Below are 21368 nucleotides of genomic sequence, written 5' to 3'. Positions count from 1 at the left end.
CTGAGCACAGAGCTAAGTCCTGAGCACAGCAAGGTGTTACCTCCATCCCTACAACATTAATATCAGGGACAACACATACTAATACATGTAATACGTGGGATACTGGTGATGCTCTAGAAAAGCACAGGAACCCAATCGGCCTTCTGAGAGCAGGGGTCCATGTGTGCTATGCTCCAGCCTGCATCCCAGTACCATGACCACAACTTGACACCTCCCACCACCTCCCTGTCCAGCATGTATCAGGAATCCTATTTAATGAGGCTGGAGAGATAATACAGAGGTTAAGGCATTTGCCTGGCATGCAACTGGCCCGAGTTTGATCCCCCGTACTGCAAATGGTCCGTTGAGCACTGCCAGGAGTGAACACTGAGCACTGAGTAAGGAGTAAGCCCTGAGCACTGCAGGGTGTGCCGCTCCAAAAATTCTTGAGTCCTAGTTTATCACTTTTGTCCCTCTGTGCTCATAACTTACTCCTGGCTCTGTTCTCAGAGATCACTCTTGGATGGGCTTGGGATCATAAGAGATGGGGGTGGAGGGTCAGGGATCAAACCCAGACCAGCTGCATTCAAGACAAGTGCTCCACTGTACCACCTCTCTGGCCCACTTCTGCGATGGAACTGGGCACTGGGGGAGGAGCTCAGCCTCCAGAGAGCACCCACTTAGGTGGGAATGTTTTTGTTTTTGAAGTGGAAGATCAGTTTACTTCCTGATGATGGTGGGGAGGCAGGGCATAAACCCCTAAAATGGTCCTGTTTAGCTTTCCTTTGTGGGGGCATTTACACAGTTGACTTTGAATGGAGTGTCCTCTATGGGCTCCCTTCTCCCCACACTGCAGTTCAGGGAGAGCCTGTGTTGCTGCAGGAGCCTGCTCATGTGCTACCCCAACCCTGTGTCTGTGTTCTGCATTTCTCCCTAGGATAGTGCTGGGGTGAGGCTCCACTGGCCGCGTGGCTAGCATCCCCCTTCTTCACTGCAGTGAGGCTTTCTGGAAGGGCAGGTGTGGGGGTCCAGATGCAGGGGCACCCCACTTCCCAGAGCCAGCGCCCCCAAACTACCTCTGGCGAGCAGGCTCTGCACTCAGAACCAGTTCAATGGAGAAACAGACCCCGCAGTTGCCTCTCCCAGGGTTGGAGCGCTCAGGTGGTCAGGGACAGGGTGTGACCCAGGCCAGTCACCCCTCCCTGCTGAATCTCAAGGAGCCCTTCCTAGAGTGCTCCCAGAGCACGCCAAGTCCGTGAGCTCCCTGCTGTCCTTCCTCCTCCACTCGCCGGCTGGCCCCGAGGCTGTTAGAGACTTTCCAGGGCATCCAACCTTTCACAGGGAGGAAACTGAGGTGCAAGGCTCCTCCCCAGCGGCCCCCAGGGCCCAGCGCCTTCCTGCTGGAGGGCTCAGTGGTGGCCCACATGGGCCCCACAGCCTCTGTAGCTGCGTGTCTGCAGAGCCCACTGGGCTGTCCGCTCTCTTCCTTGTGAGCCCGGCCCTGCCCTTGATCACTGCACTCCTGTCCAGTGTGTCAGCTCTGGGAGAGCTAGCTGGGGGTGAGAGGGGGAGGTGGGTGAGGGCGCGGTTCTCCATCCCTAGAACAGGACCAGACTGTGCGCTGTACTCTCCATTCCAGGAGCCCGGGCTTCCTCCCAGCCTGCTCTGCTCACAGAGGGGCCTGAGCCAGCCCAGGAGGCAGGGGCCGGGGTGACAGTGGCGCCCAGTTTCCAGGCCTCAGTGGCAAAGAGTTCGTACTTGAGTCCAGACATGCCCCCATCCTTCGCAGCAGCTGGCATTCAACAGTGCTGGGAGGGAGGGGGGCTGCTTCCCTGAAGGTATACTGGGTGGGGGTCGAGGATCCTCCCAGGGGCTCCCAAGCCCACGTTGGCTAAGGACCCAAACCGCTTGGGCGGGAAGAAATGGGTAGGGACAGCAGAGCAGGGCGCTTGCTTGGCCTGCACCCCCTTCCACCTGACAACGCGGCGCTGTTCCCGTCTCCGGCTGCAGCCGAGGGAACCCCGTTCCTGCCTCCTGTCGGCTGCAGCCTTGCCTGCGCCCCCGCAGCCCCCAGGGCCCCTCCTCCGCTCCGGGGCGGGAGCGCAGCCATCCGGGTTATTTTTAGCCGCTGCATCCTCCAGGAGACCAGGCAGGGGAAGCCGCCCCCGCGCCTCCAGGAACAGCCTGTGAGAGCAGCATCGATTCAGACCCCCGCGCCAGGCACTTAGGGGCTGGGGCGCTCGGGACCCCACATGCCCCTGCAGCCCGGCGCTGCCGCACTCTTCCCGCCCTGCCTTGCCCTGCCCTGCCCTGACCTTCCCAGAGTCAGCAGGCACCACCTTGCCAGCCCCTCCAGAAGTTCCCAGGGAGAACCAGGCTCTGGGAAGGACCCCCAGAGTTGCCAGTTGCAGCCTTGCCTTGGGAGCACTACCCTGACCCCCATCTACAGGAGAGGCCAGTACCTGCTCGCCCCACTCTAAGGGCCTGACTGTGGGTCCTGCTCCCACCAGGTCGGTGAGTGAGATGAACCCACTCAAGAAGAAGGTGGGAGGACGGGATGGCAGAGCGATAGTACACCCGGGAGGGAATTAGACTTGCATGTGGTGGTCCCTGGTTCAGTCACCAGCATCCCTGAGCATTGCCAGAAGTAATTCCTGAGTGTTGAGCCAGGAGTAACCTGGATGACCCCTGAGCATAGCTAGATCACCAGGTGGCACAGGAGGGCAGGAGGCAGTGATAAATGGAGTGGGGGATCCGGAGATAGCCCCTCAAATACCTGCCGTCCATGACAGGGAGACAGCAGAGATTCCTTGCCCCATCTGTAGGTCTGAAGAACTTCCAGGACAGGCCTTGACAGAGGGCCCCCACTTAAGGCTGTGTGCTTGCAGGGTGAGGAACCCGCTGTGGCACAGGTGCCCCCTAGAGGGACAGGGGCTCAGGCTGGCCTCTGGCCTCCAGTTTGCCATGTACCATCCCTCCAGTCTGCAGCAATCTCCTAGTGCCCCCAGGTTCCTGGCCTGGTTGCCCACCCCAGTGTTCGCATCGTGAGGAACTCTGGCTAAGACACCCCCTTTGCCCAGCACACAGGAGACCCTCCGGTGACAGTAGCCAACCCCTGAGACACTGCAGCTTCTGGCACCTGTCCACAGAGCTCACTAGCAAAGCTGGACAACGTCCCCTGTAGGTTTGCTCTGTCACAAGAATCTCCCACTTACCCAGGGGCAGGGGAGCGAGGGACCACTCCCAGGATGTTGAATGACTTACCCTGTGACATTCTCTGGGAAAGAGCCATGCTTGGGTGAGGTCCGTGGCTTGTGATAGCACAGCGGTAGGGCGTTCGCCTTGTGCGCAGCCAGCCTGACCGAGCTGGGTTCGATTCCTCCGCTCCTCTCGGAGAACCTGGCAAGCTACTGAGAGTATTCAGTATGCCAAACACAGTAACAAGAAGTCTCACAATGGAGACGTTACTGGGCCCACTTGAGCAAATCGATGAACAACGGGAGGACAGTTTGTTTGTTTTGTGGAGTGGCGGACGAGAAGCCACAGAGGTGACAAGGTGCCCCCGCCCCCAGCATCCCTGACTCTTGTAACTGCCCAAGGCCCTGACCCCAGCCTGGGGTCTGTATAGTCCTGGGGAGTTCAGGTCTGAGACTATATAAGCCTGGGATTGTATAAACCACGGGACTGGACAGACCAGGAGCTGGATAAGCTTGAGAACTGGACAGGCCTGAGGTGGGACTGACTGGACAGGCCTGGGGAGGGACCGGACAGGCCTTGGCAGAGACTGGGTAGACCTGGGGAGGGACTGGACAGACCTGGGGGGGACTAGACAGGCCTGGGCAGGGACTGGGTAGACCTGGGGAGGGTACTGTGGCCCATGCCTTACTGCCTGCTCAGCCCTGGGTTAGGGTGAGGGTGGTGGAAACAGGGGGTAGGGATGGCTCTCCTATTCCCCTCAAGAGACCTGGTTTCTTAGGACTTCAAGGGGAACTCGCAGGGGGAGTACCACCAGAACACCCATGAACTCTGCTGTCTCTGCCTTGAACCCTGTCTTGGGACTCCTCCCCCAACCCCCCAACTCCCCTCCACTGCCTGCCTAGAAAGTGCACTAGAAAGTCTGGATCTGCAGGTTGGGGTGGGGTGTAGACTGGTGGGCTGGCTTAGGCTCCCTCAGGAAGGAGTCTGATGATTCCTGGGAGCAGTCTGGCTCGTCTGTGGTGCAGTGCTGCCCCCAAGTGGATGAACGGTACCCTGTCCCTGCGGACCCAGGGGCCCCAGAGAGGAATTTAGTGATGGGGGCTGCAGAAGAGTCCCTCAAACCAGACAGGCCGGCACCTCCAAGCTCTGTCCTCTCGTCCCAGCAGACCCTGAGTCCTAGCCTGGCATGGCTGCCCACCACTCACCACCTCTTCTCCTCCCAGGAACGTTGAATCCCAGGCTCCAGGGGAAGGGAACCAAGAATTGGATTTTCTAGGGTCAGGGCACTCACTCAAGGTGCTGGGGGTTCCTAGATTTGATCCTCAGCACTCCGTGGTCCCTTGAGCACCACCAGCTGTGGCTCTGGTATGTCTAAGTACCGCTGGGCCCAAGTGGCAGCAGCCATATCTCAGGGATTGATCTCTGAGCTACTGCACCCCGGGATTACTGTGACTAGTAATTTCAAAAAGAATTGTGTCTCCAGTCAGGACCAGAAGCGATCATACAGTGGGTTGAATGCTTGCCTTTCCTGTGGCCAAACGAGCACCTCATATGGTCTCCTTGAGTCACGAATGATCCCTGAGCACAGAGCCAGGAATAAGCCTTGAGCACCGTTGAATGTGGCCCCAAACAAAACCAGAAAGAGTTCTGTTTTTAGTTAAAGAACTTCCTGGGGTGGTCGGAAAGATAGCCCTGGAGTCCAGACACTTACCCTGGTTCAAATTCTCGCACCACATACGGTCCCCTGAGCAGGGGTCACTCCTGATTACTCCTGAGCCAAGAGAGCCTGAGTACCACGGGGTGTGGTTCGAACCCGTCCCCCCAAAGAGGTTGGGGGCCCTGGAAATAGCTCAAGGGGTTAAGCACATGCTTTGCATGCCGGAGGCCCAGATGAGATCCCTAAGCAAGGCCCAGGAGCAGAGCCAGGAGTGGCCCCAAACAAAACAGAAGGCTGGATTTTTAGCCCTCTCTCCCATAATTTGTTCCTATTTGTTCCAGTCACTCAATCCATTGATCTGAAGATTTTGTTCTGGAAATGACTGTTCCAGCCCTTTGAGCTATCTCCTTGGCCTTCTCAGGAATTTTTAGTCAGATCCAAAGCTCAACCTAGTGTTCAGGTGTCTCCTCCTTCTGCCCTTGCCACTAGTCTGTTCTTCTACAGATTAAATATTTACCCACTCAATTATCCACTCAAGAACTTTACCCTTGGTGGGGGGGGTACAGTGCCGCTCAGCAGGTCAACCTGTACCTGTGGGGTGAGTACATCAGCAGCGTGATGGTACCTTTGGGCATCCTGACACCCCAGAATTCCCGCTGTGTCTCTGGCTGGACACCAACAACTTGGGACTAAATTTCCTGAGAAATTAAGTGACCAAAAGTTAGGTATGTGGGAGCCACATACAAACTCATTTATCGGCTTTGTTTCAGAAACCCATAAATCTTGAAAAAGATCAAAATTAGGCTACTTGGAGCTGGAGCAATAGCACAGCGGGTAGGCCGTTTGCCTTGCACGCGGCTGACCCAGATTCGACTCCCAGCATCCCATATGGTCCCCCGAGCACTGCCAGGAGTGATTCCTGAGCGCAAAGCCAGGAGTAATCCCTGAGCATCGCCGGGTGTGATCCAAAAAGAAAAAAAAGTTAGGCTACTTAAGAGCATTAACGACCATGATTGAGAGTTACAAATGAATCTCAGAAGAGAGCAACACACCACAGAGATGTCTTCCCACCCCTCACCAGGCTGATTTCACCAGGGCACCTTGGAGGGGGGCAGGTGTGTCCCTCCGTCTGCCCCAAATGAACCCCGACAGCTGCAAAACTCCAGAACCCAATCGCCACCACGCTCACAGCTGACCTTCACAGGCTTGTCCCTTGCCCCCCACACATGGGAATGAATCGCTGAAAAACCCAGATATGCGGGACTAGTGACTAAAAACTCCAGACTTCACAGAGCGAGGAATGGGCTCCTTCACCATCTCTCTTCCCTTCCTGGCAGTCACACCCAGGAACGTCCCCTGGGTGCCATTTAAGCACATTAACGGCCATGATTCAGAGACTCACAAATGAATCTCAGAAGAGAGCAGCATGCACAGATGCCTCCAGACCCCAGATATTCAAAACAATTTAGAATTTCAGGAGCATTCCAGGATAATTCCACAAGATCTCATACTATTCATAACAAGCAATATGAAATAAATTATTTGGCACTTCCCTATGAGCAGGCTTGGGGGCAGGTGTAGGAAAATTTGAAATAATGGTGGTGGGAAGATGTAATGGTGGTGGGATTGGTGGTGAAATGTTGAGTGTTAACAATTATTGTGAACAACTTTATGAAAATAAAATTTTTTAATTTTTAAAAAGTAATGTGGAGTTCGATTCCTCCGCCCCTCTTGGAGAGCCCGGCAAGCTACCGAGAGTATCTCGCCCGCACGGCAGAGCCTGGCAAGCTCCCCGTGACGTATTCAATATGCCAAACACAGTAACAACAAAGTCTCCAATGGAGACGTTACTGGGCCCGCTCGAGCAAATTGATGAACAACGGGAGGACAGTGACAGGACAGGAATGTGGAGTTCATGCCTGCTTCAATCAGCTTAATCAGTGGCTGAATAAATAGCAGTACTCCTACATTAAAAAAAAAAAGAACTTTACCCTTGGGTTGAAGACATAGACATAGGAGATAAGGCACTTGCCTTGCAGTATCAAACCCTGGCTCAATCCCCAACACTACATATGGTCCTAGCACTGCCAGGAGTTATCCTTGAGCCCAGAGGCAAGAGTAAGCCCTGACTACTGTGGATATACTACCCCCCAAACAAACAAATAGAAAAAGAAGCCAAAGAGACACCTTCTGAAATGGCCTCAGCAATTTCTCTGGTGGACTAGGTATCTGGGCCTGTACTTTGCTCTAATTCAGAGCTGGCTCCCCTTTCCCAGGAACTCTTCCTGAAGGGGTCATCTGCGTGTCTTGGCTCTAACTCTGCAACATACTCTGGCATACAGAGCTGGGGCTGGAGAGATAGCACGGGGGTTAGAGGGCATGCCTTAGTCCGCCTCCCTCTGTCCCCAGCACCATGTGGTTTCCTAAGCGTAGTGAGGTACAGCTGTGGAGGCCCTACCCCCAGCACCACTGGGGTGACCCTGGAGGCCTGGATAATCCCCGACCCCAGAGAGAGCCACAGTGCATCCTCAGGCCCTTGCACTAAACTGGGCTCTTGGGCCTCCTGAGTACTGCTTGGAAGACACACATTTCGCCTGCCAAGAAAGAAAGAAAAACCCTATCTTTCCGAGAAAACATCTCTTCAGCTGTTTATTAAGCTCCGGGTCTGAATTGGTGGGAAAATGAAAGTGAACAAACTAACCCTGAAAATCATGGCAGTTGCTAATGGCCATGTACAAAGTAAACAGTCACATAACGGAGTTGGGGGAGGTCTATGAAAAAAAGCAGAGTAACAGAATGAGAGGACATAGTAACTGTAGAAGTGGGGCAGAGGGTCACTTTTTTTTTTTTTTTGCTTTTTGGGTCATACCCAGTGATGCACAGGAGTTACTCCTGGTTCATGCACTCTCAGGAATTAGTCCTGGCAGTGCTCAGGGGACCATATGGGATGCTGGGAATCGAACCTAGGTCGGCTGAGTGCAAGGCAAACACCCTACCCCACTGTGCTATTGCTCCAGCCCCGAGGGTTACTCTTTTAGTTAATGCTGTCTGTAGAGGCCTCTCCAAGAGGAGAGCACACTATCGGAAGAGCAGAAAAAAGGTGGTCCTGGTGGAGGTCCTGGTGGAGGGGAAAGCAGAGTAAAGGTCCTGGGGCAGGACCAAGTGCTTATGCTTTGCAAGAGTCTGGACTCTGGAGTGAAAGTGTGACCAGGGAGATAGTTCAAAGGGCTGGAGCTCTTTTTCTGGGGCATCTTTGAAAGTGCCATCCCAGGCATCTCTGGATGTGATTCTAAAAGGAGAGAGAAAAAAAAAGAGGAGGGTTGGAGCAATAGTACATAGGGCAGGTGCTTGTCTTGCATTCTGCCAAGTTTGATCCCTAACACCACTTATGGTCCCCTGAGCCTGCCAGGAGTGATCCCTGAGCACATTTTTTTGGAGGTGTAACCAAAAAGAAAAAAAATGAATCAAAGAATAAGAAGAGAGTTGCCAGCCTGAGGTAAATAATTTATCTCCAAGGCAAGAAGAGCCTCCCTCAACTCCTGAATTCATGTTTTGTGGCAATATTGGTTATAAGACTAAATGTTTGTTTTAGGGGTATACAAGGTGTGTCACTACACCACTCCCACTACCAAAGTGCAGGCCAGTCTGAACACTTGAAGCTCCAAGGGGAAAATTTTTCACTTGTTTGTTTTATTTTGAGGTCATATTTGGCAGTGCCCAGACTTACTCCTGGCTCTGTGCTCAGGGATGACTTCTGGTAAGGTGTTTTTTTTTTTCATTTTTTTATAATTTTATTTATTGAATCACCGTGAGAGCAGTTACAAAGCTTTCGTGTCTAAGTCTCGGTCATACAATGAAAACACCTGTACCTTCACCAGTGCCCATTCTTCACCACCAAAAACCCCAGTATACCCCAATCCCGCTCCCTCTCCCTACCTGTGGGGCAGATGACCTCCACATTACTCTCTCTCTCTACTTTGATCACATTCAATATTTTGACAACAGACCCACCATTATTTTTTTTCCCCTTTATTGTATTTTATTTTTTTTTAAAGTTGTAGATTTACAATTTTTTGTGCTTGGGTTTGATTATACAATGATCAGATACCCATCCCTCCACCAGTGCCCATTTTCCACCACCATGGATAATATCCCCCACACCCCCATCCCCCCCTGCCTCTGTGGCAGGGCAATCCCCTGTGTTCTCTCTCTCCTTTTGGGTGTTGTGGTCTGCAAAAGAGGCATTGAGTGGCAAACATGTTCAGTCCATAGTCTACTTTCGACATACATCTCCCCTCCTGGGAGGATCCTCCAAACATCCTTTATTTGCAGACCCACCATTATTATTTGGAATTTTACCCCAACACTCAGATCTGCCGAAATGGCAACAGTACACAATTTGTTTTCTATTATTTCTGGTAAGGTTTGAGGAACCATATGTGGTGTTGGCGTTGAACCTGAGTCAGCTGCATGATGTAAGGCAAACACCTACCTACTATACTATTTCTCCAGGCCCTCAAGAGGAAAATCTTCAAGTAACAGATTTTAAATGACAATATTTGGGCCAGGGAGATAACTCAAACAGTTGGATTGCTACGAGGAGGCCCCAATTTGAACACTTTTCTGGGAGTAGTCCCTAAACACCACTGGTGTGCCTCTCTCCCCCACCCCCCAAAAAAGAGACAACCTCTGGGGTAGGGGTTAAGGTGCTTGCCTTGCATGGGGCTTACCTGGGTTTGATCCCTGGCTCCCATGTGGTTTCCCTAGTACCACTAGGAGTGATCCCTGAGCACAGAGCCAGGAGTAGAATCAAGCACTAGTGTGGCCCAAAACAAAACAAAAAGGCTTTTTTTCCCTTCTGTACCCTCTGACTCCACAGCTGTGTGCAGAATGAACTGTAGCAGAGATAAAGAGACAACAGTTGTTAGGAGGCAGTGTCAGGTTTGGGTGTCCAGTAGCATGATCAAATTTAATATGTCTAAAAAGAAATATCTGGATCTTTCAGCCACTCAAAACATAGCAATAAAGCCTCTTCCTCTCTTCAATCTTCCCATTTCTGTGACCAGCATCACCCTTCACCCAGATAGATGTTCATGCTGGAAACATACGGGCTCCTCTGACCTTCGCTTTCTCTTCCTCATTAACTGCATTCCTTTTCAGTGTATCTGCATGCGCTGCCCCAGCTGGGGTCCAGAGTTCTCTGCCTGCTGCCTTTTCTGTTTCCACCCAGTAGCTTGGATACTTTTTTTGTTTTGCTGTTTTGCTTTTTGGGTCACACTCAGCGATGTTTAGGGGTTACTCCTGACTCTGCACTCAGGAATTACTCCTGGTGGTGCTTGGGGAACCATATGGGATGCCAGGGATTGAACTCGGATGGCCACATACAAGGCAAATGCCCTACCCGCTGTACTATCGCTCTGGCCCCAGATTGTTGGACACTTTTTAAGAACACAAATATCCTGTCCTTCCTTCCTTCCTTCCTTCCTTCCTTCCTTCCTTCCTTCCTTCCTTCCTTCCTTCCTTCCTTTCTCTTTTTGGGTCACACCCGGCAATGCACAGGGGTTCCTCCTGGCTCTGCACTCAGGAATTACTCCTGGTGGTGCTCAGGGGACCACATGGGATGCTGGGAATTGAACCCCTGTTGGCCGCGTGCAAGGCAAATACCCGCTGTGCTATTGCTCCAGCCCCCTAATATGTATCTTTCAAGACTTAGCTGGGTTGGAGAGAGAGTGCAGCAGGTGAGGCTCCCGCTTTACACACACCCAACCTGGTTTCCATCCCCAGCATCCCACATGGGCCCCTGAGTATTGCTGGGTGGGACCCAAAAACTAAGAAGAAAAAAATAAAATAAAATAAAATATTTCCCTTCAAAGAAAAAAAAAAAAGATTTCCCTTCCGTTCGCTTTCAGAACTTTCATTGAGGCCCAGGACCCAAGAGCCAAGGCCCCGGGGGGTGGGCTACAGAAGGGAGAGGCGCAGGTAAAACCTAGGGGGCGGGGCCGGGGCGGGGCCGGGCTCGTAGCGCCGCCCTCCGGCGTGACCGCGCTTTGTCAGGCCTCGGAACCTTTCTCCTTCGGAACCTTTCTTCTTCGGAGCTGGGGAAAGCTCTTCGAGTTGTGCCTTCCGGCCCCGAAGAGCCTATTTCCCGTGCTGCACCACGACTCTCCTTTCTCTTCCGGTTCCAGCACTCGGGGAACCGCTGTCGTGGTGAGTTCGGTGGACACCGAAATCCAAAGCCATCCGCGACTCCCGGAGGGCGGTGGACGCGCAAGCTGTGGGAGGACCGAGAGGCCGGCTGCCTGGCTCAGGGGAGCGGAGAGGGCGGGCCTGGGGTGCTGCTTGTGGGCTCAGTAGCAAGGATGGGAGACGGAGATCCATATGGGGCGGGAGGGGGGAATGAGCTCAACTGGCGGCGCCGGGGATGCTCTTGCACCACCACTGCCTGAGTTTGCAACGTGGGAACCGGTGCTAGCTCTGGGTGAAGAAGCCCAGGAGGGTAGGGGCTGCAGTTCAGATCTCACTCTGGCTTCATGCCGTCACGCAGTTTACGTGTTGGGCTGCAGCCCTGGGCCTAGTCGAGACCCCCCATCCCCAACCCGCCCCCCAGGCCTGATTCTTCGTTCTCCGTCCTCCAGGTGCAGACATGGCCAAGTCCAAGAACCACACCACGCACAACCAGTGTAAGTTGGGAGGCCCAGCCTCCAGCCCGACCCCGGTCCCCTGGGAAACCGGGGAAGGCTCGGGGACACCGACGCAGGGCAGGCGCGAGGGTTGAAGTGTGTGCTTTTAGCATCACCTTCATCTTTGTGTATGCCAAGTACACGGTGCCCGTGAAAGGCTCGCGTGCTCCCTTTAATTTTTTTCCTTGTAGTTGGAGGGTGAGGCATTTCTCGGATCTCAAGAAGACCTGACAGTATTCCTAGATTTGACAGGCAGGATGACTGGTCTTCCTGGAACCGATTGCAGTTTTGTTATAACTTAATTCTTTTTGCAGCTCGAAAATGGCACAGAAATGGCATTAAGAAACCTCGGTCACAGCGATATGAGTCTCTCAAAGGGGTGAGTCTGCACTCAACCAAGTGACATTGTGTCTGGTAGTTTCTGCATCTGTCTGAGCACGGAAATTAACTGCCCCATTCCTAATAAAGCCTTTCTCCGCCTTGGCTGGCCCATGTGGAACCCCAGTCAAGATGGGGCCTGCCCTCTCCTGGCCGTGTGACCACGCCCTTGCTTGCCCAGAGCTCTTGAGGAAGAGAACTGCACCTCTTCACCGTGTGGCCCCTGTCTTTGATCTAATCTGTACCTGGAGAGGGGGCTTGCCTTTATTTCCTGTGCCAGGAACTTCTGGGGATTAGCTGGAGGGACTGAAGCCTGGCGGGTGGTCCTAGTGGCACTGTTCTTTGCTCCATTGCTGCTCCCTGCAGAGTTTTTGTTTTGTTTCCTGATGTGTGGAGTCTTGAAATCTCTTGAGTTTGGTCTATTTTGCTGTAACTCTTGTACTGGGATTGGGAGTGGATGCTTTTTGGGGGCTGGGGTCTTGAGAAAAAGTGAAAACCTTGCTGGAAGAAACAGAAACCCTGTAAGCCTGGCAGGGGGGCACTTGTGCTCGGGTGTGCACTCTGCTGGCTGGGCATGTGGCTCTGTATAGTAGTGATGCCACATTCATACTCCTGCAGATAAGATTCTGATGGTTGACTAGTTCAGCATTTAAGGTTGACTTGATGTATGTGCCCCCCAGTGGCCCATTGGGAAAATAGACTATTGGATACTTTTCTGGAGAGGGTCTCTGGGGGTCCCTGGCTACTGTACTTTAGTCTCCTGTGTTTTTTCTGCTTTCCAGGTGGACCCCAAATTCCTAAGGAACATGCGTTTTGCCAAGAAGCACAACAAGAAGGGCCTGAAGAAGATGCAGGCCAACAATGCTAAGGCCATGAGCGCCCGTGCTGAGGCCATCAAGGCCCTGGTGAAGCCCAAGCCAACCAGGCCCGTGATCACAAAGAAGAACAGTCGCAAGCTCAGTCGACTTGCGTATATTGCTCACCCCAGGCTTGGGAAGAAAGCTCGTGCCCGCATTGCCAAGGGTCTCAGGCTTTGCCGGCCAAAAACCAAGGTTGAAACCAAGGATCCAACCAAGGTTAAAGCCAAGGTTCAAATGAAGGCTAAAGCCAAGGCTCAGATGAAGGGTAAAGCCAAGCCGCAGAGTAAGACCCAGACGGCTGCAGCTCCAGCACCAGCTCAAGCTGCCAAAGGTGCCCAGGCCCCCGCCAAGGCTCCCTAAGAGGCTCCTGTCAGTGTGAGCGTGGAAGGACTGGTGTGATCTCTGGGCTGCCTCCAGTCGGGTCCTCCTGTGCTGTTTGTACAAATAAACCTGAGAGCAGGATCTGTTGGCTCGTGTCTATGATCTGAGCTGGGGGTGGGAATCTGGTGGGGTTGTCGTTTCCATTGTAGGGAGACAGTTTAAGGATGGTAGGGTATGGGTGGAGTGAGGGAATAGGGCCCTGGAGAACGGGGAAGGGTGACTGCCAAGTGAGAATGGTTGGAGGACTTGGGACAGGTAGCAGACTGCTGAAGAAAGGAAGAGATTCTCAAACAGCTTTGGTTCTTAGGGGTCAAAGCTTAATTCAGTGGAAGAGAAAAGGGTTTGCTACTAGTATACTCTGAGGGGTTCTGAGTTGTGCAGGTCTCCCACACTGGAGTAGGTGGAACAGATTTTCAAATGCTGCTACCTGTCACTATCAGCCAAAAATTGCAGTTAGCAAGAAAGTGTTAATAACTTACTGTATCATTGTTACTTTGCTTCATAGCAAGGAAGGGATGGGGGTAGAGTAAGGACAAGAGCACCTTATATGGGACTGTAGTAGGTTTCGTTGGCTTAACCAAGACTGGGCTGCTGTTCGTTGGCTTAAATCACTAGCATGTTATATGTGGGAAGGCAGGCCTTTTCCCAGACTTCAGCTTGTTTGGTTTGGGGGCGACTTCCGCAAGGTGCTAGAGGATCTTGCAGTGGCAAGATTGGGTGATGGTGTAGTTGGGGAGCTTGGCCAGTGTAAGCATCTTGACCTCCAGTGAACAGAGCATGTTCATTAGCCCTTGTGTTCACAAACCCTCAGCTAGGTTTTCTATTTTTTGAACATTCCCAGTGGTGCCCTCTGGCTATTCCTGGCTCAGTGCTGGGGTCACTACAGGTGTCACTTGGGGAGTCATGCACCTAATATTAAACCTGGGCTTCAGCTGTCTTTCTGGTCTTCAACTTTTTTTTTGCAGTTCTTGGGCCACACCCAGAAGTGCTCAGGAATTACCCCTCATTGGTGCTGAAAGGCTTTATGCTATGCTGGGGCTTGAACCCAGGATAGCCATGTGCAAAGCAAACACTTCACTAGCTATACTTTCTGGCTCTTTAATAAGATCATAGCCAGCTTGCCTACATGCCTACAAGTCACAAGCCCCCAGCTCTTGGCATCTTACTCCATTCCCCACACCCAGAGGGTTTGTGGGGAGGCTTGGGAGCACCCCCAGCTGTGCTCAGATTTGGCTTCTGCTCAGGGTGCTCACGTACAAGGCAAGGACCTGGGCCTCTAGCCCTAGCCCTGACCAAAGGGCTTTTGACAGATCCTGTCTACACTGACACCTTGTCAACTAGTTTCCTGAAATCCTTGTTTGTCTACCTTCAAAGTAAATGGTATCCCCATCACCCCACCACCTCCACCACCACCAGTGTCTCAAGTCCAGTAGCAGTGCCCTGAGCTTTGGGGACCCAAACAGTGGCCCCTTGGTTACAAAGGGTGTCTGGTTGTTAGGCAGGCGTGCTGGGTCGGACTAGGTAAGAGTACTGTGTTTAGGGGTGCTGGGTGCCAAAGCCAGTCTCATATTTTCTGTCAAGTGAGGATGTCCCCAGAGAAATGCAAGCCTCTGTTGATGAACATTCTTGCTGTTGGTACTTCAGGGGTAGCCCCTGTCCACACAGCTTTTATTATCAGGCAGTAGGGAAGAGGAGTCGTTGGCACTGCTGGGTGGAAGCTCCAGGGGTGGAGCTCAGGGATGGGGTTCAGCTGTCGCTGGGCAAGGCAGGTACACTGGCCAGGGCAGGGATCAGGCGCATGTAGATGTCGATCCCACGGAGGAACACATCCTCGTGGAGCCGCTCATCGTGGTCGTGCAGCAGCACTGGCGTATGGTTCATGGGTGAGAAGCCCAGAGCTGGAACCCCTGTCTGCAGGCGGTGAGAAAGAACCCTTAGGGAAAGGCCATCATCCAAGACCACCGCTCTGGCCCCCCCGTTGCCAGCTGCTGACTCACCGCGCGGATATAACGGCTATCGGTGGCAGCAGGGAAGATCTTGGGCTCCAGAGTGAGTTTCCTGCAGAGGGGAGAGCCTGAGGATGGCGGACAGCGGTGGGAGAGCACGGGGCAAGGCTGAAGGGGCAAAGGTAGGGGAGGCGGGTAGAGGAGAGGACGACCACTCACATGTCCTTGCAGACTCTGCTAAAGGCTGCCCACCAGGGGTTTGAGTCGTCAGTCGATGTTATTTGGGGGTTTTCCCACCTCTGTGGGGAGCAGGAATGACGGTCAGGATGGCCTGTGCATCACTGGCTATTTCTGGTCCTGACCCTCAAGCACCATCCACGCTTTCATCTGGACTCCAGCCACAGGTTCTCATCCCGTCCCTCAGAGACCATGCCATGGGACCTTCCCCACTCTACCTACTTCTATCCAGCCTCAGATCCTAGCCCGTTCCCCCTTCCATCTCAGACCAGTTAATCCAATCACAGATGCTCAGAGGTCCCATTCTTTTCCAGGCCACATTAGTAATACAGAAATGCTGCATCTGCAGCTATTTTCCATTCCTGCTGTAAGGACTGAGGGTGACAGCCTCGATTTAACTTTGCTCCTACAGTTACTCTGCACCCAGCCGCCTCCATAACTAATGTGGGTTGGTGAAAAGATCAAATGTCAACTTCTCTAAAGAGATGCACAGGCATCCACAAGCACTCCAGCCACACGCGTGCTACCGGAACTCGCTCAGCAAGCCTGGCTCCCCTGGTGGGCCCCCAGTCCATACCTGGATCCAATTCAAGGTGACCCCCTTGCCAGCTTCCTGGCACCAGCGGTGCAACTGCTCCTCAAAAGCCTACAGAAGGGAGAATGAACGGACCCTCAGGCTCTCCCCGCGGCTCTGGGGCAGGAGGGAGAACCAAGCTTCCTCCAAAACGAGGCGGAAGCAGCACCTTTAGGTCCACGTCCGGGGCCACGCGGAAGTCAAAGCTGGCACTCATGGTGGCAGGTACCACGTTATAGGCCACGCCGCCCTCTAGCTTAGTCAGGTTCACAGAGGTCACAGCCCCCTCTGACAGGCGGGGGTTTGACTGCAGCCTGTGGTGGGGGCAGGGGTGATAAGGGGAAGTTCCAGATCAGAGCAGTGGCCCAGATCCAGAGTGCCTGCTTTGTAGGTGGCTGGCACTGGTTGATCACAAAACCACTAGGGGTCACTCCTGAGCTCTGAACAGCCCCTGGCACCTCTGGGCGTGGCCCAACCTCATCATCACCATCATCAGTTATTAATCAATAAAAATCAAAAACAGATGCCTGAGGGCCAGAGAGATGACAACCTGCTGAGCGCACGCTTTACAAGCAGAAGATCTAGGTTCAATCCCTGGCACGGCACTGTCCCCTGAGTACCCCCAGGAGCAACCCCTGAGCACAGAGCCCCGAGCAGCCCTGAACATTGCCCAGTATGGCCCCCCAAAGTCCTTAAATAAGTCAATAAAAAAAAAAAACAGGTGGCTCCTCCTCCCTCATCTCCCCTGTCTCCCGGGGACCGTACCCTGCCCAGGCTGCCTCACCTCTGCTGCTCCTTCTCCCGGAAGGCCAGGATGGAGCTCACGACCTTGTGCTAGGAGAGGGCAAGGAGAGATGTCAGAGCAGCCGAGGCAGTGCCTCGGGAATCCCACAGTCCTGCCCAGGTGCCACGCACCAGCTTCTCTGCTGCAGTGTCCTCGATGAAGCGTGAGCCGTGGCCTGGGTTCCCGGTACTCTGGATCTGCACCCCTGGGACACACATAGGGAAGGAGAGGGACTTCAGCATGGCAAGAACTGAAGGGGCCACAATCAGTCCAGGGTGCTCCGGGTGTTCCCTTCCAGAGTGCCTCTGGCAGGGCTCAGACCCCCAGGGGCAGAGAACGAAGCTGGGTTTCTTGCCCATAGTTGGGGCCGACCCTCGAAACTCAGGAAGCCCAGGCAAAAAGGGGCAAGAAGGCAGAGGCCCTGAGTTCGAGGCCTCCTCAGGTCCCCAGCCACTCTGTGACCTCGGCAGGCCCCCTCTCCAAGTCCATACTCACACCAGGGGCTCCTCTCACTGTAAAAGACCGTGAAGGCGTCAGTGGGGCTGGCCAGGCCTGAGGAGAGAAAGGGAGTTCAGAGGGAGGAGAAACCCTACCAGTAGCCCTCCCACCCCTGCAGGCTGCTCGGAGGCCTGCTGCCCTTCTCACCCTCATCCAGGGCAAAGCCGGCCTTCAGGGCCCGGAACTCGGGCCGCTTCACAAAGAGTTCCATGCCTTGGTGACCTCCAACCTCCTCATCTGTAAGAGCAACAGAGACATGAGACAAGGGGGAGAGGGGTCACCCATGCCCGCTCTGGAGGTGCCCTGCCCCGGTCACTCCTACCTGGCACAAAGGTCATGTGGATAGTTCTGGGGAAATGGTGGCCCTCAGCCTTCAGCCTCCTCACAGCCTCCAGGTACCTGAAACCAGTGAGAGGCGCTCAGCTAGGTGCTGGGGAGCCACCAGGTGGCTTTGGCAGATAGGCAGGGGCTCTGGGCCCTGGGTCTTGCGCTCCTCTTTCATGCAAAGGTCACAAGTAAATTGCTGCCTAAGAGCTGGAGGATGGCTCAGCAGGCTAGGTGCACATGTTCTGCATGCAGGCCTGGGTGCGATCCCCAGCACCACATAAGCGCTGCCAGGAGTGACCCCCACGCACTGAACCTGAAGTAGCCCCTTAACACTGCCAAAACCAAAACCAAACCAAAAACAAAGGTAACTGCTGCCCAAAGCGAGGGGCGAAGACATTTCTTGGGGTGGGGAGATAGTTCAAAGAGTGGAGTATGTTTGGCATGCACAAGGCTTGGGTTTGCTTCCTGGCACCAGACAGCCTAATAGGATTAGAATCCCAGCAGGAAGCCCCCCAGAAAACAAAAGGAACAAAGTGCTCTTTTGTTGGGCTGGGGATTGGCTCTGGGGACCCTGAGTTATTCCTACTCAATTCTACTCAGGGTCCAATCCCTGGCTCCATAATGGCCTCCCCCCCGCCCCCCACCTCCAGCACTGCCCGGAACAATCCCCAAGCACTGCTGGGTTTGGCCCAAAATCAAAAAGATGTTCCTTGTGGGACTGAAGACACGCCTCACATGTGTAAGCCCCCGTTCAATCCCCAGTTTTGAAAAGACAAGAAGTTCCTTGGGTCTTTTGCCTCATTGCATCAGAGAAAGCAAGACAGGTCACCAGCCATCCTGGAGCCATCCAAGAAAACCTGATCCAGTTTCTACTCTGCTCAAATCACCAGGGTCTAATCCAGAAATACAAATCCACGAGACTACGGTCTAATCGAGAAATACAATCTGTGCTTCTATCAGAGGGCAAGGAGACAGGCTTCGTTAAGTCAGACTAAGTGAACTTCCTGGAACTGGTCTCACATACCCCCACCTTCCAGCATAAAACAATGCTCGCTCTTTATACATATAATTCAAGATATAAAGTGACCCTGAGGTCATGACCTAACCACACCCAAGTCAGAGACAGCCCACTGTGAAAGGGTGACTGAGGGGATATGCATATGCATGGCAGACACTCACTGAATGCCAACAGACTTCATGTCCTGGGTGCCCCTGGCATAGATGTAGCCCTCTGCATCCTTGAAGGCCTCAAAGGGGTCGTGACTCCAGTGTTCCTAAGGGCAAGAATGGGAAGAGGAGGGGCTAGAGTGATAGCACAGTGGGTAGGGCGTTTGCCTTGTATGAAGCTGACCCGGATTCCATTCCCAGCATCCCATATGGTCCTCTGAGCACCGCCAGGAGTAATTCCTGAGTGCATGAGCCAGGAGTGCATGAGCCAGGAGTAACCCCTGTGCATCGCCAGGTGTGACCCAAAAAGCAAACAAACAAACAAAAAAACCAGATTAAAAAAAAAAGACTGGGAAGAGGAGCCCAAGCTACACATCTGGTGCCAGTCCACGCTGGCACAGCTCTATGTCCTACTGCAGGGTTGGGGTGATGGGGGCGGGGATGCAGGTGTTGAAAAGGGCTAAAGACAGCTAATGGCTACCTCCAAATGTCTCCCACCTTCCCCCATACCCCGGGAATGAAAGGCAGCCAGGAAAGGTTGCGGAGAGCTGTGAAGCACAGTGACACTGCAAAGGAGTGAAAACTAGCACATGGGTTCTCTAAGGCTGAAGAGGGGTCTGCATCCTTCTACCCCCAGCGCCCTGTCCCCTTCCATTCCCCGGCCACACACACACACACACACACACACACACACACACCTTGAAGACAGGTACCACATCTGTGTGGGAGTTGAGCAAAAGGGAGGAGAGCTTGGGGTTGGTGCCTGGCCAGGTCAGCACAGTCACCACACGGCCAGGTGCCACCTGGAGAGGGTCAGGAAGGAGGGGAGTCAGTGCAGAGTGAGGAGGACCTGTCCCAACTCCCCACTCAGGGCCCCAGGCTCACCTCCACTTTCTGACAGCCGAGTCCCAGCTGCTGGGCTTGCTCCTCCAGGAAAGCCACTGCTCCCGCTGGGGACACAGAGAATCTTGGAGCTGATCCTGCCTACCTGTGCCTCTCTCCCAGACAAAGCTGGAGGACAGATCCAAAGAAGGGAATAGACCCCAAAAAACCTGCTACCACCTCAGCACTATTTCACATCCCTTAGAGCCTCCTTCCTTCTCTCTTTTTGGGCTTGGGGTCACAACCAGAGGTTGGTGCTCAGGACTTATTCCTGGCTCTGCGCTCAGGGGTCACTCTTGGTAGGGCCCAGGGGACCATATGGGATGCTGGGGATTGAACCTGGATCAGCCAAGAGCAAGGCAAGCACACTACCCGCTGTGCTATCACTCCTTCTCTCTCTCCCTCTCTCCAAACCTGGCTGTGCTCAGAACTTACTGCTATCTCTGTGCTCAGAGTTCACTCCTGGAGGATCAGGAGTCCTCTGGGGTGCTGGGGTGCATAGACAAGCAACCTACCACTGCACTCTCTCTCTGGTCCCACCACCTACATTTCTTGCCCAAAAAGGTATTTTTGGCCCTTTGTTCTCTGGGGAAGACCAGCGGAGTCCAGGGTAAGTAGGCAGTTACTGCAATCATCCTCCTTCCAGAGGAGGTGGTTGGGGCACAACAGGACATTTGCCTGGTCTCCCAGCAAGCAGGAAAGAACCCCTGTACAGAAAGTGTCCAGCCAGCAAGCCTGACTCCCACATGACCTTGGTCAAGCCCCAGGAGACTTCTGAGGGTATCTTGGGACTGCACAGTCTTTCCCCAGAGCTCCCCAACAAGCCCAAGGGAGTGAGGTGGGGCTGGGGTCAATTTTAAAGCAGCACAGGCTTTGGGGAACAGGGCGGGTGAAGGCAGGGGTTGGAGTCTGGTTGTGGCAGTCCCCCCACCCTTTGGGCCCATGCATGCCCCGGGCCCGCGCTCTCACCATAGTCGGGCTCAGGATGGACGGTACGGATGCGCAGGTACTGGCGGAAGAGCGTCACGGATGGGTGCTCTCCCTGGATACCCTTGCTGGCCATGGCTCTGCGCGGTGAGCTAGGGACAAAGCAAGTCTGGGGCTTCATGAACACACAGACCCTCCCCAGGGCGGTCCCAGTCCTGTCTCACAGGAAGGACTCCCAGTTAGAGCCCCCTGCTAGGGTCCCTGTTCGGTCCCAGGTGCTGCGCTGGATGTTTTCAACACGTTTCCTTAGTCTACAGCCCCAAAGCCCCCACGAAGTTCGTGCCTCTGAATGCCCACTTTGCAGAGGAGGAAACTGAGGCTCAGAGATTCAGGGGCGGCCAGAATAGTCAGGCCAGGTCTGAATCCAGACACCCCGCCGTCTTCCAACAATTTCTCCCAACTGCCCGGATTTCGTGCCAAGAGCCCCCACATTCCCCAGCCCCGGTCCAGCGCGCCCCCCACCTCGGGCTCTGTTGGTCTCGGGCTGCGTCCACCTCCCAGAAACGGCAGCGGACTGTGTCCCGGGCAGAGGCAGGCTCCCGCAGGTCGCAGGCTCGGATCCGCCCCAGCCCGCCCACCACGTGGCCGGACCCGGCTCGTGGGGCGGGGCCGAGGACAGCAAGTGAAGGCCGATTGGGTCTCTGCAGTGGCCACTGCGTGGGAGTCTCTCCGCTCGCCTGGCGTTCCGGTCTCCGAGGGTCTAACCCCAGATCCCGCGGGCGGCGGCGGAGTCCCGGCTGGCCCCGCCCACAGCAAGGCCCGCCCCCCGGAGTGCGCTCTCCGAATGGCTCCGCCTCCCCGAAGGCTCCACCCCTGAGGGCGCGGGATTGGGT

The 21368-nt window shown here is 54.2% G+C and overlaps 2 protein-coding genes across 2 annotated transcripts; one reads left to right on the top strand and one right to left on the bottom strand.

Annotated features, from left to right (window-relative positions):
- The first annotated feature begins 10946 nt into the window (after window positions 1–10946).
- On the top strand, window positions 10947–13214 carry RPL29 (ribosomal protein L29). Its single transcript, XM_056129489.1, has 4 exons — window positions 10947–11041; window positions 11470–11514; window positions 11829–11893; window positions 12675–13214. Exons 2-4 carry the CDS (start codon window positions 11478–11480, stop codon window positions 13110–13112), a joined length of 540 nt encoding a protein of 179 aa, XP_055985464.1. The 5' UTR covers window positions 10947–11041; window positions 11470–11477; the 3' UTR covers window positions 13113–13214.
- A 1556-nt stretch (window positions 13215–14770) lies between these two features.
- ACY1 (aminoacylase 1) lies at window positions 14771–21217 on the bottom strand. The gene is made up of 15 exons (XM_056129886.1): window positions 20998–21217; window positions 20518–20627; window positions 19552–19616; window positions 19365–19469; window positions 18679–18773; window positions 17495–17571; window positions 17320–17409; window positions 17170–17226; window positions 16806–16879; window positions 16675–16724; window positions 16060–16204; window positions 15894–15962; window positions 15299–15378; window positions 15131–15191; window positions 14771–15044 (listed from the first exon to the last, which is right to left on the bottom strand). The coding sequence occupies exons 2-15, from the start codon at window positions 20609–20611 to the stop codon at window positions 14880–14882; spliced, it is 1227 nt and encodes a 408-aa protein (XP_055985861.1). The 5' UTR covers window positions 20612–20627; window positions 20998–21217; the 3' UTR covers window positions 14771–14879.
- Between the last annotated feature and the right edge of the window lie 151 nt (window positions 21218–21368).

This window comes from Sorex fumeus, unplaced genomic scaffold (genome assembly GCF_029834395.1).
Source record: "Sorex fumeus unplaced genomic scaffold, SorFum_2.1 ptg000072l, whole genome shotgun sequence".
NCBI classification, from domain to species: Eukaryota; Metazoa; Chordata; class Mammalia; order Eulipotyphla; family Soricidae; genus Sorex; species Sorex fumeus.
This window is presented reverse-complemented; position numbering and strand designations above follow the sequence as displayed.

Bases quoted from the DNA above. Each gene is read 5' to 3' on its own strand.
- RPL29 (XM_056129489.1), top strand. From the start codon at position 11,478: ATGGCCAAGTCCAAGAACCACACCACGCACAACCAGT. The intron at 11,515-11,828 runs GTAAGTTGGGAG...TTCTTTTTGCAG, and splicing joins CCACACCACGCACAACCAGT to CTCGAAAATGGCACAGAAAT. The intron at 11,894-12,674 runs GTGAGTCTGCAC...TCTGCTTTCCAG, and splicing joins GATATGAGTCTCTCAAAGGG to GTGGACCCCAAATTCCTAAG.
- ACY1 (XM_056129886.1), bottom strand. From the start codon at position 20,611: ATGGCCAGCAAGGGTATCCAGGGAGAGCACCCATCCGTGACGCTCTTC. The intron at 17,572-18,678 runs GTGAGTGTCTGC...CACTGGTTTCAG, and splicing joins ATGAAGTCTGTTGGCATTCA to GTACCTGGAGGCTGTGAGGA. The intron at 17,227-17,319 runs GTGAGAAGGGCA...TTCTCTCCTCAG, and splicing joins CGGCTTTGCCCTGGATGAGG to GCCTGGCCAGCCCCACTGAC.